Source organism: Canis lupus, chromosome 20 (genome assembly GCF_011100685.1).
Source record: "Canis lupus familiaris isolate Mischka breed German Shepherd chromosome 20, alternate assembly UU_Cfam_GSD_1.0, whole genome shotgun sequence".
Taxonomy (NCBI): Eukaryota; Metazoa; Chordata; class Mammalia; order Carnivora; family Canidae; genus Canis; species Canis lupus.
Window position 1 is genome coordinate 50,341,889 of NC_049241.1, and position 12,698 is coordinate 50,354,586.

A 12,698-nucleotide genomic window follows, 5' to 3' on the forward strand; every position below is an offset into this window, starting at 1 on the left:
CCAGGGTGTGATCCTGGAGACCCGGGATCAAGTCCCATGTCAGGCTCTCTGCATGGAGCCTGCTTCTCCCTCTGCCTGTGTCTCTGCCACTCTCTCTCTCTCTCTTTGCATCTCTATGAATAATAGTAATAAAAAAAGACCTCAGGAGCAGTCAGAAGAAAATAACTTATTTTTACTGAGTGCTTCCTATGTGCCAGGTACTGTTTTAAAAACTTGACTTTATCTCATAGAATCCTCCTACTAGCTCTGTGGAGTAGGCACTGTCATTACGCCCATTTTACACATGAAAAACTGAGACTAGTGAGGACTAGTAATTTACCCAGGGTGGCATGGTAGGTGGCAAGGCTGGGGTGCAGACCTGAACTATGGGTTACGTGCCTGAACGCATGCCCTTAACCGCTGGGCCACTTTGTCTGTCATAAGCACAGCTTACGCTTCCTGCCTCTTTCACTCGCCTTCACACACAACACAAGTGACAACTTCCTGAGGAAGAGATTACCTTGAATCAGTATTGGTTTTTGAAAGTTCAAGGGTGCTCAGGCACAGCTGTATCCAGGGACTAACAGTATCACCTGCCTCTTTACATCTCATGGCTGAGTTTTTCTCTGATCTTTTGCTCCGCAAGTATTTCTTGAGCTCCGACTGTGTGCCAGGCCCTGTTCCAGGCGCTGGGGATACAGAAGTGAACAAAAGGAACTAGCAAGAATCAGTGACAGAACATTAAAGATATTTTAGGTGATAGTAAACAGAGGAAATGCAAAATCATCATCATCATCATCATCATCCATTTAAGGGCGATAGGAATGTGGGATGCGAGGGTTGCTCTTTTCAATGAGGTCACCACAGAGGGCTTCACTGAGGAGGTGACACTGGGGCAGAGGCCTGAAAAAAGGGAAAGAGTGGGCCTGTGGATATTTAGAAGAGTTCCAGCTAGAGGGAACAGACGGTGCAAAAGCCGAGGTTAGCTTCACGGTCGGGCAGTGTCTCCCCACCTTAGGAGGGACATGTCTCCGGATAGGCCCTCACAGCCCAAAAGAAAGGGCCACCGTCTTCCCAGTAACTCTGGGTAAAGTCCCAGGGTGGAGGCTCATGGGATCCATTTGGGTCACATGCCCACCCTGAGCCAATCGCGGGGCTCCAGGAAACAAAGTGTTCTGACCGGCTAGTCTCCGGAGGGCAGGTGCAAGTACCCACCCCTGCCCCAGGCAGGTACCCCTCTGGAGCTGTTTACCCTACTTTGAGCAGCTCAACCCAAGCGAATGGCTTTCCCGGTATGTACTATAATTACTTCCTAGATTATTAAAAGAACAGCACTTTCCTTGTAAAATAAAATCCCAAGGGGAAAAACAAAACAAAACAAAAAACCTGTTTTTTAAAAAAAATCACAGATCTTGACATCCAGAATGTGTATTATTTTACCAGTACAGGATCACATGGTACATTTCGTCTGGCCACACTGCCTAGCATCGTGCAAACGCTCACCCGCCAGTCAGTTATGATCATTTATTCCTACCCAAACTCGGAAGAGATGTTGATTAGCACGATAATACCAGCGTCTTACATTTTTGGAATGTTTGCTGAGCACCCAGCCCGATGTTACGGATGAGAAGGCTGAAGCTCAGGTAAGTCACCTGTCCAGGGCGACGCAGGAAGAAAGTGTGTCTGCCGCAGAACCCGGTGCCGTTCTGACCCCCAAGGGGCCGCGGGGGGGCCCCTGAGGGCCCCTACCACCTCCCGCGGGACCAGCAGGACGGCCTCCTCCCGCTTATCTCAGCCCAGGCTGCGTGTGGTCCCGCCCCCTCAAAGGAGCTGCCACTTGGAGGCGCCTGGCCAGGAAGGGCCTGGTCAGCTGAGTCTGGAGGAGCCAGCTGCCGACCCAGCTGTGGACTGTGCCAGGGGGAAAGGGGGGCAGGGGCCCTGGGCCCCCCGTCGCCGCGGGGGGCTGCATCATGAATCACCTATGGACGCACCTGTGGCCTGGAGTCGGCTCTCTCTGTCTCTTGCTGGCTGGGGCCGCCTGGGCTTCCCTACCCAAACCCCTGGACCCCAAGTTTGAAAGTAAAGGTAAGGGTGGATCTGTGTGGGACCCCCGCACTAGGTCCCGGAGGGCGATGCTCAGGCCTGGACTTCCAGCCTGGGGCCTGGGGGTCAGGTCGGGTTCTGTGCCTCCAGCGTAGGTCCTGGGGGCCAAGCCGGTTTCTGAACCTCTTAGACGGGGACCGGTGTATGCAGCATGCTGGGATCTAAGACTCCAGACGGGGTCTGGAGGGAGACGTAAGGTGCCCGTTTTTCTCTTTTCAGGGAGCCTGGGACATGATAAATCCTAATGGGGCGGGGGGCGGGGGGTGCTAGGTCTAGGCCTTGCCATCTGGAGTCCCCGAGGAGAGGGGACCTAGCCGACCCTTCACTGAGGGAGGACGAAGCCCGGGGCCTGGCAGAGGGGCCGGGCTGCTGGCGACTGTAAACACGGTTTGTACGCGGGCGCCAGATCCCGGGCCCGCCGGCTTGAGGGCAGGGGCGGGGGCGGGTGTCACGGTTGGCGTTATCGGGCAGCCGGCAGCCTGCCGGGGCCGATAGGGGGCCGCCACCTCCGCACACATCCAGCGGCACGCCTGGCCTGGCCCGGGGCGGGGCCGGCCGCGGGGAGCAGAGGCCTTGAAGGCTGCGCGCAGTCCCGCGGGTCGTGGGGTGGGCGGGGACGCGCTTGGCAGCTCGGGGGGCGCCACCGCCGTGGACCCTCCGAGAGGGCCCGCTCGGGGTAGAGCGAGGCGGGGCTTTTTTCTTATCGGTTCGCGCAGGCGGCGGGAGGGAGGGGAAGGACGCTGTGGCCCGAAGACTGGGCTCCCCTGACCCCCTCCCCTTGTCCCCCCCGCCAGCGGCCCTGCTGGCCGCCCGCGCGCCCGAAGAGCTTCTGTGCTTCACCGAACGGTTGGAGGATTTGGTGTGTTTCTGGGAGGAAGCGGCAAGCGCCGGGGTGGGCCCAGACAACTACAGCTTCTTCTACCAGCTGGAGTGAGTGCAACGGGGCAGGTGGAGTGGGCCTCCGAGGAGGGGGCGGGTGCGCAGGACAGAGCGCCCCGGAGCTCACGCTTTGGGGTGTCTGCTCGTTTCAGGGGCCGCAGGGCACCTTCCCTGGTGGGGTGACTGGTGCGAAGGCTGCGGGGTCAGGGCTGACACGCCCCCCCTAGTGGCTGGGGCTGGAACACTCCCGTGACTCCGTGGGAGAGCGATCCCAAATAGTAGCGCGGGGACAGCACCCCTAGAATAGGCCTAAGGCGTCGCGTGCGTCGGGGCTGGGACGCCCCCTGGTGTTCGCGTCCAAAATGTGCCCACGGTCCGGGCAATACGAACCCTCGCGTCCCCACCCCCAACTTGCTCCCTTGCCTCTCTGGCCCCTTGGCGCACAGGGGTGAGCCCTGGAAAACGTGCAGCCTGCACCAGGCGCCCACGACTCGCGGCGCTGTGCGCTTCTGGTGCTCGCTGCCCACGGCCGACACGTCGAGCTTCGTGCCCTTAGAGCTGCGCGTCACAGCGGTATCGTCGGGCGCTCTGCTCTATCGCCGCATCATCCACATCAACGAAGTGGGTGAGTGCGCAGGGAATGGGGACTTTGTCCGGTGAGGGAGTCTCGGTCACCGCCCACCTGATCGACCCCCCTCTGCAGTGCTCCTGGACCCTCCGGCGGGGCTGCTGGCGCGGCGGGCGGACGAGGGAGGCCACGTGGTGCTGCGTTGGCTCCCGCCTCCCGGGGCCCCCGTGGCCAGCCTCATCCGCTACGAAGTGAACATCTCAGGCAGCGTCGCAGGGGGCTCACAGAAGGTGAGGCCGCCCTGACCGCCAGCCCCGAGGGCTCCACTGGGGCGGGCAGCCCCGCCTCCTCCCCCCAACCCCCCAGTTGGCCACCACGGCCCGCCCTGGCCACGCCCCCCGGGCCCCGCGCTTTCTCCGCTCGCCCCGCCCCTGGCCGCGCCTCTCACCCAGGCCCCGCCCCCAGGTGGAGATCCTGGACGGGCGCACCGAGTGCGTGCTGAGCAACCTCCGGGGCGGAACGCGTTACACCTTCATGGTTCGCGCGCGAATGGCCGAGCCGAGCTTCGGAGGCTTCTGGAGCTCCTGGTCCGAGCCTGCGTCGCTGCTGACAGCTAGTGGTGAGGCCCCAGGCAGGCGTAGGAGGGGCTGGGGCGGAACACGGGGCAATCCCACCGCCCTGACCGACTCCCTGCCCCCCAGACTTGGACCCCCTCATCCTGACGCTCTCCCTCATCCTCGTGCTCATCCTGCTGCTGCTGGCCGTGCTCGCCCTGCTCTCCCACCGCCGGTGAGCGCCCTGTTTGGGCACCTAGCCCAGACTCCTCCCCACCAACTTTCTCCCTTTGCTGTGGAAAGCTAAGCTCAGAGACAGGCAGGCACTTGCCCAGGGACACACAGTGAGGAGTCAGTGGCAGGGCTGGGGTGCAAGTCAGACCAGACCCAGACTCATATTTAAAATCCCCTGGGAACATTCACCTGGTTTACCTTCAACTTCAGTGGCTACTCCTTGAATTCCTTTGCTGGTTCCTTTTCCCAATTGTATCAACTTTTGTAAAATCCCGGGATGAGCTTAATGGAAAGATTTAACACCTTGAGTGCCTCCTGCCCTTGTCATCAAACTCCTTAGATTCTTCATGGTAGGACCAACCATCCTGAGGTTTTTATAATTCCCAGCACATACCATGTGGTTTCACACCTTCAAGGCTTGGCACATGCTGTTCCTTTTGGCCAGAATGCCCTTCCTGCCTTGTCTGCCAAGCAGTCTTCTAGTGGTCTTTCAAGGCCTTGTTTATTTACTTGGTTGGAAAACACATGGGAATGCCAGCTGTGTGCTAGGCACTGGGGAGAAAGTGGAAAACAAACATGTCTCCATGATCGTATGGATTTCATAGCTGAGTCAAATTACAAGGAAATCAACAGATTTTTTTAAAGATCTTATTCATTTGACAGAGAGAGAGAGAGAGAGAGCACAGCAGGGGGAGCGGGAGAGGGAGCCTGGCATGGGGCTCAATCCCAGGACCCTGGGACCATGACCTGAACTGAAGGCAGACACTTAACTGATTGAGCCACCCAGACGCCCCATTATCAAAGATACTTGATTATGCATTGTGATAAGTGATATCACAGAAACAACTAGAGTAGGGGCACATGACAGGATGATCAGAGAAGGCCTCTGGGCATTGACATCAGAGTGGAGACCTGAATGTTGGAAGAAGGCAGCCACATGAAAATGGAAAAGAAAGAGCAAGTGCAAAGGCCCTGAGGCGGGAATGAGCTCGAAACACTGAAGTAGCTGCCAAGATGGGCTCTCTGGCTAGAGCAGAATGTGTTAGGAGGAAGTGGTAAATGATGAGGTGAGGGAGGTGACAGGGGTCAGAACATGCCAGACTGTCTGCAGGGTGGTAGGGAGGTGTTTGGATTTTATTCTGAGTACAGTGGGGGAATATTATGGAAAGGAGTAAAAAGGGAAGTAACATTAGTGATATTGAACTCCTGTGCATCCTTCAAAACCGGGATCTAGTCACCTACCTGTAAGCCTTGCAGATGCAAGCCAGAGCCTCTGTTCCTCTGCCTCTATGCACCTCTCTGCTTCCACCGTCATCGCAAGGGGCTAGGACTATCTATGCCTCTGTGACTCCTCCTAAGAGGGTACTGGTGGGTATTCAGTGATGCATACCCGTGTTTGTGGTCCTTTTGGCTTCACCAGGACTCTGAAGCAGAAGATCTGGCCTGGCATCCCAAGCCCTGAGAGTGAGTTTGAGGGCCTCTTCACCACCCACAAGGGTAACTTCCAGGTAGGTGGCATGGTTGTCCCCTCAGGGCCTGGCGCTTCCCTGCTCCTGTGGCTGAACCCCAGGTCTCTGAGCAGGCTGGTGCTATTTCCCCAGCTGTGGCTGTACCAGAACGAGGGCTGTCTTTGGTGGAGCCCCTGTACTCCCCTTGCAGAGGACCCACCCGCACCCCTGGAAGTCCTCTCTGAACGCTGCTGGGGGGCACCACAAGCAGTGGAGCCAGGGGCAGATGATGAGGGGCCCCTGCTGGAGCCAGTGGGCAGTGAACATTCCCAGGACACGTACCTGGTGCTGGACAAGTGGTTGCTGCCCCGGAACCCGTCCAGTGAGGATGTCTCACAGTCTGGTGGCAGTTTGGACATAGTAGCCATGGATAAAGGCTCAGAAGCATCCTCCTGCTCATCTGGTTTGTCCCTGAAGCCTGGGCCAGAGGGGGCCTTGGGCGCCAGCTTTGAGTATACCATCCTGGATCCCAGCTCCCAGCTCTTGTGCCCAAGGGCACTGCCCCCTGAGCTGCCCCCCACCCCACCCCACATAAAGTACCTGTACCTCATGGTGTCTGACTCTGGCATCTCAACTGACTACAGCTCAGGGGGCTCCCAGGGAGCCCAGGGGGACTCACTGAACAGCCCCTTCTTAAACCCTTATGAGAACAACCTCATCCCAGCCCCTGAGCCTTCACCCCCCGGCTACGTGGCCTGTTCCTAGGACTCCAGTCTTCAGATGCTTGGAGACTCAGCATGACCTCAAGTACTAGTCCAGGCCTAAGACTTATGGAGCAGGGTTGGTGAGGCCTCCCTCAGGACTAGGGACATGGCTAACCCTGGCTTTTGCCCAGCCCATCCTGCTCAGTACATCCTTGCAGTATTTTGAAATGTATAGAGTTGTGTGTGTGTGTGTATGTGTGTGTATTTTTTGTTCCTATCATGACTTCTACAAACACCCTGTAAGCCCCATCCTTCCCTGGACCCAGGCCATAGGGGCAGCAGTAAAAGGTCTCAAGCTCAGTCTGAAATTCTGGACCTGACCACCTCAATAACAATCATAATAAAATGAATTAGTCAGTATATGTTATACTAGGTGCCATAACAAAAAACTCCTAAATGTGACTGCTTAACACATCAAATGCTTTCTCTCTCATATTTCAATGCAAACAAGTGGGCAGCCATCTCTGGGATGAGTCAGCAGCCCAGACTCTCTTGGTCTATAACTTCACCATCCCCCGGGGCCACCTTAAATGGATTCTCTGCATCTTGCCAACCAATAAGCAAAACAAATCGCAGAAGATTTGGTGGGCCATTTTAGGGACTTAGCCTAAGAAGTAGTATCTATTTCTTTTTTACAAATGCCACTGGCCAGAAATAGTCACAGGACCCCAGCTAGAACCATGGACAGCAGGGGAAAAAATGCAGTTTAGCAGTACAGCCCAGGAGAGGAAAGTCGTTGAATGAGCCTCTAGCTAGTCTCTGCCACTACGAATAACAATAATTTGTAAGGCTTTATTCTGAATCAGGCCCTGTTCTAAGAAAGTACTCTGATGGGACCAATGTCATCAGGTGGCTTCACTGGCAGTTCTGGTTTAACCACTTTTTAAAAGTTTGACATAACCAAGGAAAGATGAACACATGCAGAACTTCTCTCCCAATTCCACTTCTAGGTGTATACCCTAAAACCCCTCATACACACGAACCAGGGCATGTGTGCAAGAAAAAGTGAGAAGCCTGACCTGGGGCTCGATCCCAGGACCCAGAGATCATGACCTGACCTGAAGTCAGATGCTTCACCCACTGAACCACCCAGGTGCCCCTGAACTAATCGTAATAATAATGCTGAGTGGGAGAAGAAGTCTTAGAAGATTACATTTATCACGAAACATTTTATAAAGTTCAAAACAGCAAAACAATATGTTGATTGGGCATGATAGGTACATGGTAATGCTCTGTTTCAAGAGAAAAAGCACTGTTCTTTAGGTCTTTGAATCTGTACAAGTCCCTGAAGTAAGTATTCCAGCCATGGGCAGTTGAGGCACAAAGAGGGTGTCACACATCAAAGCTCAAGGCTGGCCTCCAGAACTTGAACCTTTGTCTGAGTTGGGGTTACCAGACTGGGTAGGCCATGGGGTGATTGTCATCTCTCCATCTGGTCGGAAAGCCACCCACCACTCTGCTCTAGGGCTCAGCCCACCTGAATCCAGGCAGGCTCGGAGGCCGCGCTGTCCTGGGCCTGGTGCATCCACCTGCAGCCAGCACTGGGCAGGGAAGTACCGCTGGAGCAGCGACAGCTGCAGGCCATCCCCACTCTCTTCCTCTTCCTGGATCTGGAGGGCCACAATGAGCCCACAGCCCTGGCCAGGCCCAGTCCGGTGGCTGAAGTGGGCAGCTGTGTCTAGAAGCAGGGCAGCCAAGTAGGCCGCTTCTTGAGAGTCTTCCACTAGGTACTCCTCCAGGCCATCCAGCAGCAGGAGGGAGGGGGCTGGGCCCAGGGCCTCATGGGCAGAGCACAGAAGCTGAAGGAGTTCATGGGTTGAGGGTGGGTACTGGAAGCGTATCTTCTAAAGTGAGTTAAAAGAGAAAACACTAGGTTCAGCTCAGGAAGCCAGGCTCCCAGCTCCAGCTGCCCCGCTTCCCTGTATTTCCTGTGCTCGGCGCTCACACCCCACCCGGGTAGCTGGTTCCAGAGTGAAGCAGCTCAGAATTGGTGGAATACTCTTCCCTTCATCCCGTCCCCCTTTTTGGGACGCTTTCCCGACCTTTTTTAATTTTCTAAAAAATATTTTATCCATTTATTTATGAGAGAGAGAGCGAGAGAGGCAGAGACACAGGCAGAGGGAGAAGCAAGCTCCATGCGGGGAGCCCGATGCGGGACCCGATCCCGCGACTCCGGGATCACCCCCCGAGCCACAGGCAGACGCTCAACGGCTGAGCCACCCAGGCGTCCCGCTTTAATTTTTTTTTTTTTTTTTTTTTTTTTTTGATGGTTTCCCAGTCTCAACAACGCCTGCTCTGGTCCCGCCCCCGCCCTCCCGTCCCGGCTCCTTCCTGACTCCGCCCCACAATGGCCGCCCCGCCTCGCTCTCCCGTCGTCCCTTCCATTGGTCTGTCTGACTGTCACTCAAGCCTTGATCCGCTCAGGTGCGAACTAGGCCGCCTCCGGTCCCACCCCTCGGTTACCTGTAGCCGCAGGGGGTCGAGCGCCGCTCCGGTCCCGCGAGGCAGGCTTTGGAGAGGCCTCCGGGTCAGGAAGAGGACGGGGCCTCGGCCCTCTCCTGCCGCTTCCAGGGCCGCCGCGAATAGCAGCGCGGTCTTTCCGGAGCCTGGGCCGCCGAGCAGCAGTAAAGGCGGCCCGGCCTCCGCTGTGTACTCCTCCCCGGACTCTGCCGAGCTGCCCTGGTTTAGCACCCGCCTCAGCGTCTCCGCCATTCGCAACGTGCCTCTGTCCGATCAACGGCCCGCCCCCGCCCTTAGTCCCGCCCAACCCGGGGTCTCATTGGTTACAATGCACTTAGCTTCTCCATTGGCTCATGGATCTGCCATCAAAGTTAGATTGGCCTGGACTAGCTTCTCCCCTCGTGAAGGGGCAAATAACAGTCCGAGGGAGGAGGAATGTTGGCATTTGAGGGAGAAAAGACCCTTCCCTTGCGCAAGTCGGCCGAGGGAGGCAGCACGACTATCATTATTGTGAACTAGTCAGCTAATCAAACAAATATAAGTGTTGGGAGTTGAAGGAAACAGGCCCTAATCAGTAACACATTACTTAAAGTCTCCTAGGCTCAGTCTGCTCATCTGTGAAATGGAGCTCCTGACATCTCAGAGGAATATTGTGATGAATGGGTCTGTGTGTGTTTCTGCTGATGTCACCTAATGACAATTGGGAAGGTGAATAATGGAGGAGCTTGTGTGCTTCCTTTTCTGCACCTTAGTATTGGCACAAGCTTGTGTTGGAGGCTGCAGGCTCAGGAACATCCTCGTGCAAAACAGCAGCAGCCACCTCTGAGGGTCTGTGAGAAGAGGAGTCTCAGCTGGCTTTCTCTTTGGCCTGGGAGCTGCTTGGGTTTTACCTGGGGCAAGGGGGTCGGGCATGACCATCAACCAAAGAAAGTGCAGGTAGACAGTCACACAGGGTGGGAGATTGAGGGACAGCCAAGGCAGAGATCTTGTCTTGTTCACTTAAGTGTTTCCATCGCCCAGAACAGCGACTAGATCGTTGTAAATTTTCAATATATGCTTGTTAAACGAATGAATGAAGAAAGGAAGTAGGACTGATGAGAAACTGGGAAAGGAGGAGGAACAAGATGAGTGGTTAAGTGATGGCTGGCTAGGTCTCCTCACCCAGACTTCGCCCTAGAGCTGCCACTCAGCCCGGTTGCTTTGGCAACTCTGTCTCCTGGTAACTTCAAAGTGGTGCTGTTGCCAGGAGACCCAGGGGCGGCGGAACTGATATTTCCTGGGCTTTCTCTCTCCCTCTGGGGCCAGAAAACAGATCTACAACATCCCCCAATACACCCACCCACACAGCCAGGCACCTCCACAGCCCTCTACACACATGCACGCGTGCTTGTGTGCACGCGCGCGCACACACACACACACCATGGCATCTCTGCATATATTCTACTTTCAGAACCCCCATCACCCACATGCTGACAGCCCTATCCTACCTTGACACAAAGCATCCCATATCCACTTCCTCCCACATTTACATCCCCACATCCTTTCCCTTGCACACAGATTAGGACACACTCTGATACAACCAAACAATTGCTATTACACACACACACACACACACACACACTTCCTTTCAGCTAATGTGCCTGCAACTCTTTCGATACACACATACACAAAGCACACTGTTACATTTCTTGTGAAACACACCACCTCAATCCCCCCACCAAGAGATGCACAACCCATGTTTCACCTCAACTTGCAACACTCCAAATGCACAAGCACCCAGTAGTGACACTAGTATCACATAGTCGTGCAGTTACATACATGGGAGCATGCCCAACACAGCCCCACTAGACTCGATATTCCTTTACTGGGAGCACTCAGCTCCTAAATTTCCCTGTGGCTCATTTTCCAACTCCATTCAGGTCTTGGTCAAATATCACCTACTCAGAGAGGCTTTCCCTAATCACTCGTGTAAAATTGCATGCCCTACACATTTTAACTGCTTATCTATATTTCTTTCCAAATTACTTGTCATTTCCAACGTTATGTTCTTATTGCCTCTCTCCTCACTAGAATGTCAGCTCCACCAGGGAGGTTCTTTCTTTTGTTCATTGCTGGGCCCCTAGCCCCTGGAACAGCATTTAGCACACAGCAAGTGCGCATAAATGTAGACTGAGTACATGGGCAGAGATGCAGATGTTTGGCATATTTCTTGTACACATAGTACTCCTCTCACTTCTCAGAAGCCTGTCTTCATGTCCTGATAGAAGGACCCTTACCGTAGAGAAGGTCCCAGGAGGAGGGAGGATCAAAGTGTGAAGGGACAGGGGAGTAGACAGCTCAGAGGTAGTCTCTGTTTCTCCCTTGTTTTTCATCATCAAGTGATTAAGTAATTCATTTCATAAAATTTTATTTAATTCATTTCATTTCTTTCCTGTGTGCCAGGCCCTGTTCTAGGCACTAGGGCTTCAGAAGTGAAAAGACAATTAAGTCTCTGTCCTCGTGGAGTGGACATCCTAGTGAGGGAGAAGATAATGACCACTAAACATAATGAGTTTAAATAGCCTGTGAGTGAATGACAAGTGTATGCAAAAAAAAAAAAAAAATTGCACAGGGGAGAAAAAGTTGGAAGGACCAGTTGTTTGGTTTTTGCAATCTGAAATAGGGTGGTAGGGGCAGGCCTGAGAAGGTGACACTTGAGAAAAGGCTTGAAGGAGCTGAGGGAGCAAACCATGTAGATGTGTGAGGGAAGAGAATTGCAAGTGGTGGCACCTTTATGTGCAAAGGCCCTGAGGCACCGGGAGAACTTTGGCTTTTACCAGGATGCATGGTGGGTAAGCCACAAGAGGGTTTGAGAAGAGAAGGGTTGTGGTCTGACTTACATTATAAGCCAGAACTCAGTTTTTTGTTGAGTTCAGTTAGATTCTGTGAGGCCTACAGGGGCACATCAAGAGGTCTTTTGAATAAGCACATATACCTTAGTCTAGGTTTTCTGCCTAAAATTATCCCGGGGTTCCTGGGATGAGGGTGTGGACTAGGTGAGGCGGGCCATCACCACCCTCTCTACAGGCCCTAACGTTTCTTGTGTCTGGCAACCCCTACTTTATTTACCCTTTCGTGGCCAGCACTTAATTTCAGGACCGCGGACAGCGCTGACTGGTTTGGCTGGAGCGCTGTCCGCTGTGCTGAAGTTTTGCTTCTTTCCTGGCCCGCAGAGAGGTAAGCGTGCGACAGAAGGAAACATGGCTCTCAGGGGTGCGATCCCTCGAAACAGGAGCTCTGTTTGGTGAAGAATGGGGCTCCGTGTCCTATCCCTCCTCTACCTTAAGCCCTCTCATGCTTCCATCTCATTTCCCATGGCCCACAATCAGACCCACCACCCACCCCACCTCCTCACCCTCTATCAGCCTCCTTCCCGGCTCGAGCTGAGCTGCACAGGCCTCCTCACTGTTCCCTGAGCACAGTGGGCTGGTTGCCACCTCAGGGATTTCATGCTTGCTGTTCCCTCTGCCTCTAATGTCCCTTCCCCCCTGACATATTTACATGGCTCTCTTCTCCCTCTTTAATGCCTCTTTATTTTTTTTAAAAAGATTATTTATTTATTTATTTATTTATTTATTTATTTATTTATTTATTTATTTAATTTATTCATGAGAGACACAGACTGAGAGAGAGAGGCAGAGACACAGGGAAGAGGAGAAGCAGGCTCCTT

General features: G+C 54.3%; 2 protein-coding genes across 2 annotated transcripts; one reads left to right on the top strand and one right to left on the bottom strand.

The window, feature by feature from the left end:
• Positions 1–1,812: 1,812 nt before the first annotated feature.
• EPOR (erythropoietin receptor) lies at positions 1,813–6,892 on the top strand. Its single transcript, NM_001048111.1, is given in 8 exon segments — positions 1,813–2,064; positions 2,877–3,012; positions 3,408–3,586; positions 3,665–3,819; positions 3,995–4,148; positions 4,231–4,318; positions 5,738–5,825; positions 5,919–6,892. Coding segments are annotated over 8 exon segments (1,527 nt in total). The 5' UTR covers positions 1,813–1,949; the 3' UTR covers positions 6,531–6,892.
• Positions 6,893–7,668: 776 nt separating this feature from the next.
• SWSAP1 (SWIM-type zinc finger 7 associated protein 1) lies at positions 7,669–9,287 on the bottom strand. Its single transcript, XM_038565321.1, has 2 exons — positions 8,993–9,287; positions 7,669–8,373 (listed from the first exon to the last, which is right to left on the bottom strand). Exons 1-2 carry the CDS (start codon positions 9,239–9,241, stop codon positions 7,876–7,878), a joined length of 747 nt encoding a protein of 248 aa, XP_038421249.1. The 5' UTR covers positions 9,242–9,287; the 3' UTR covers positions 7,669–7,875.
• Positions 9,288–12,698: the final 3,411 nt, after the last annotated feature.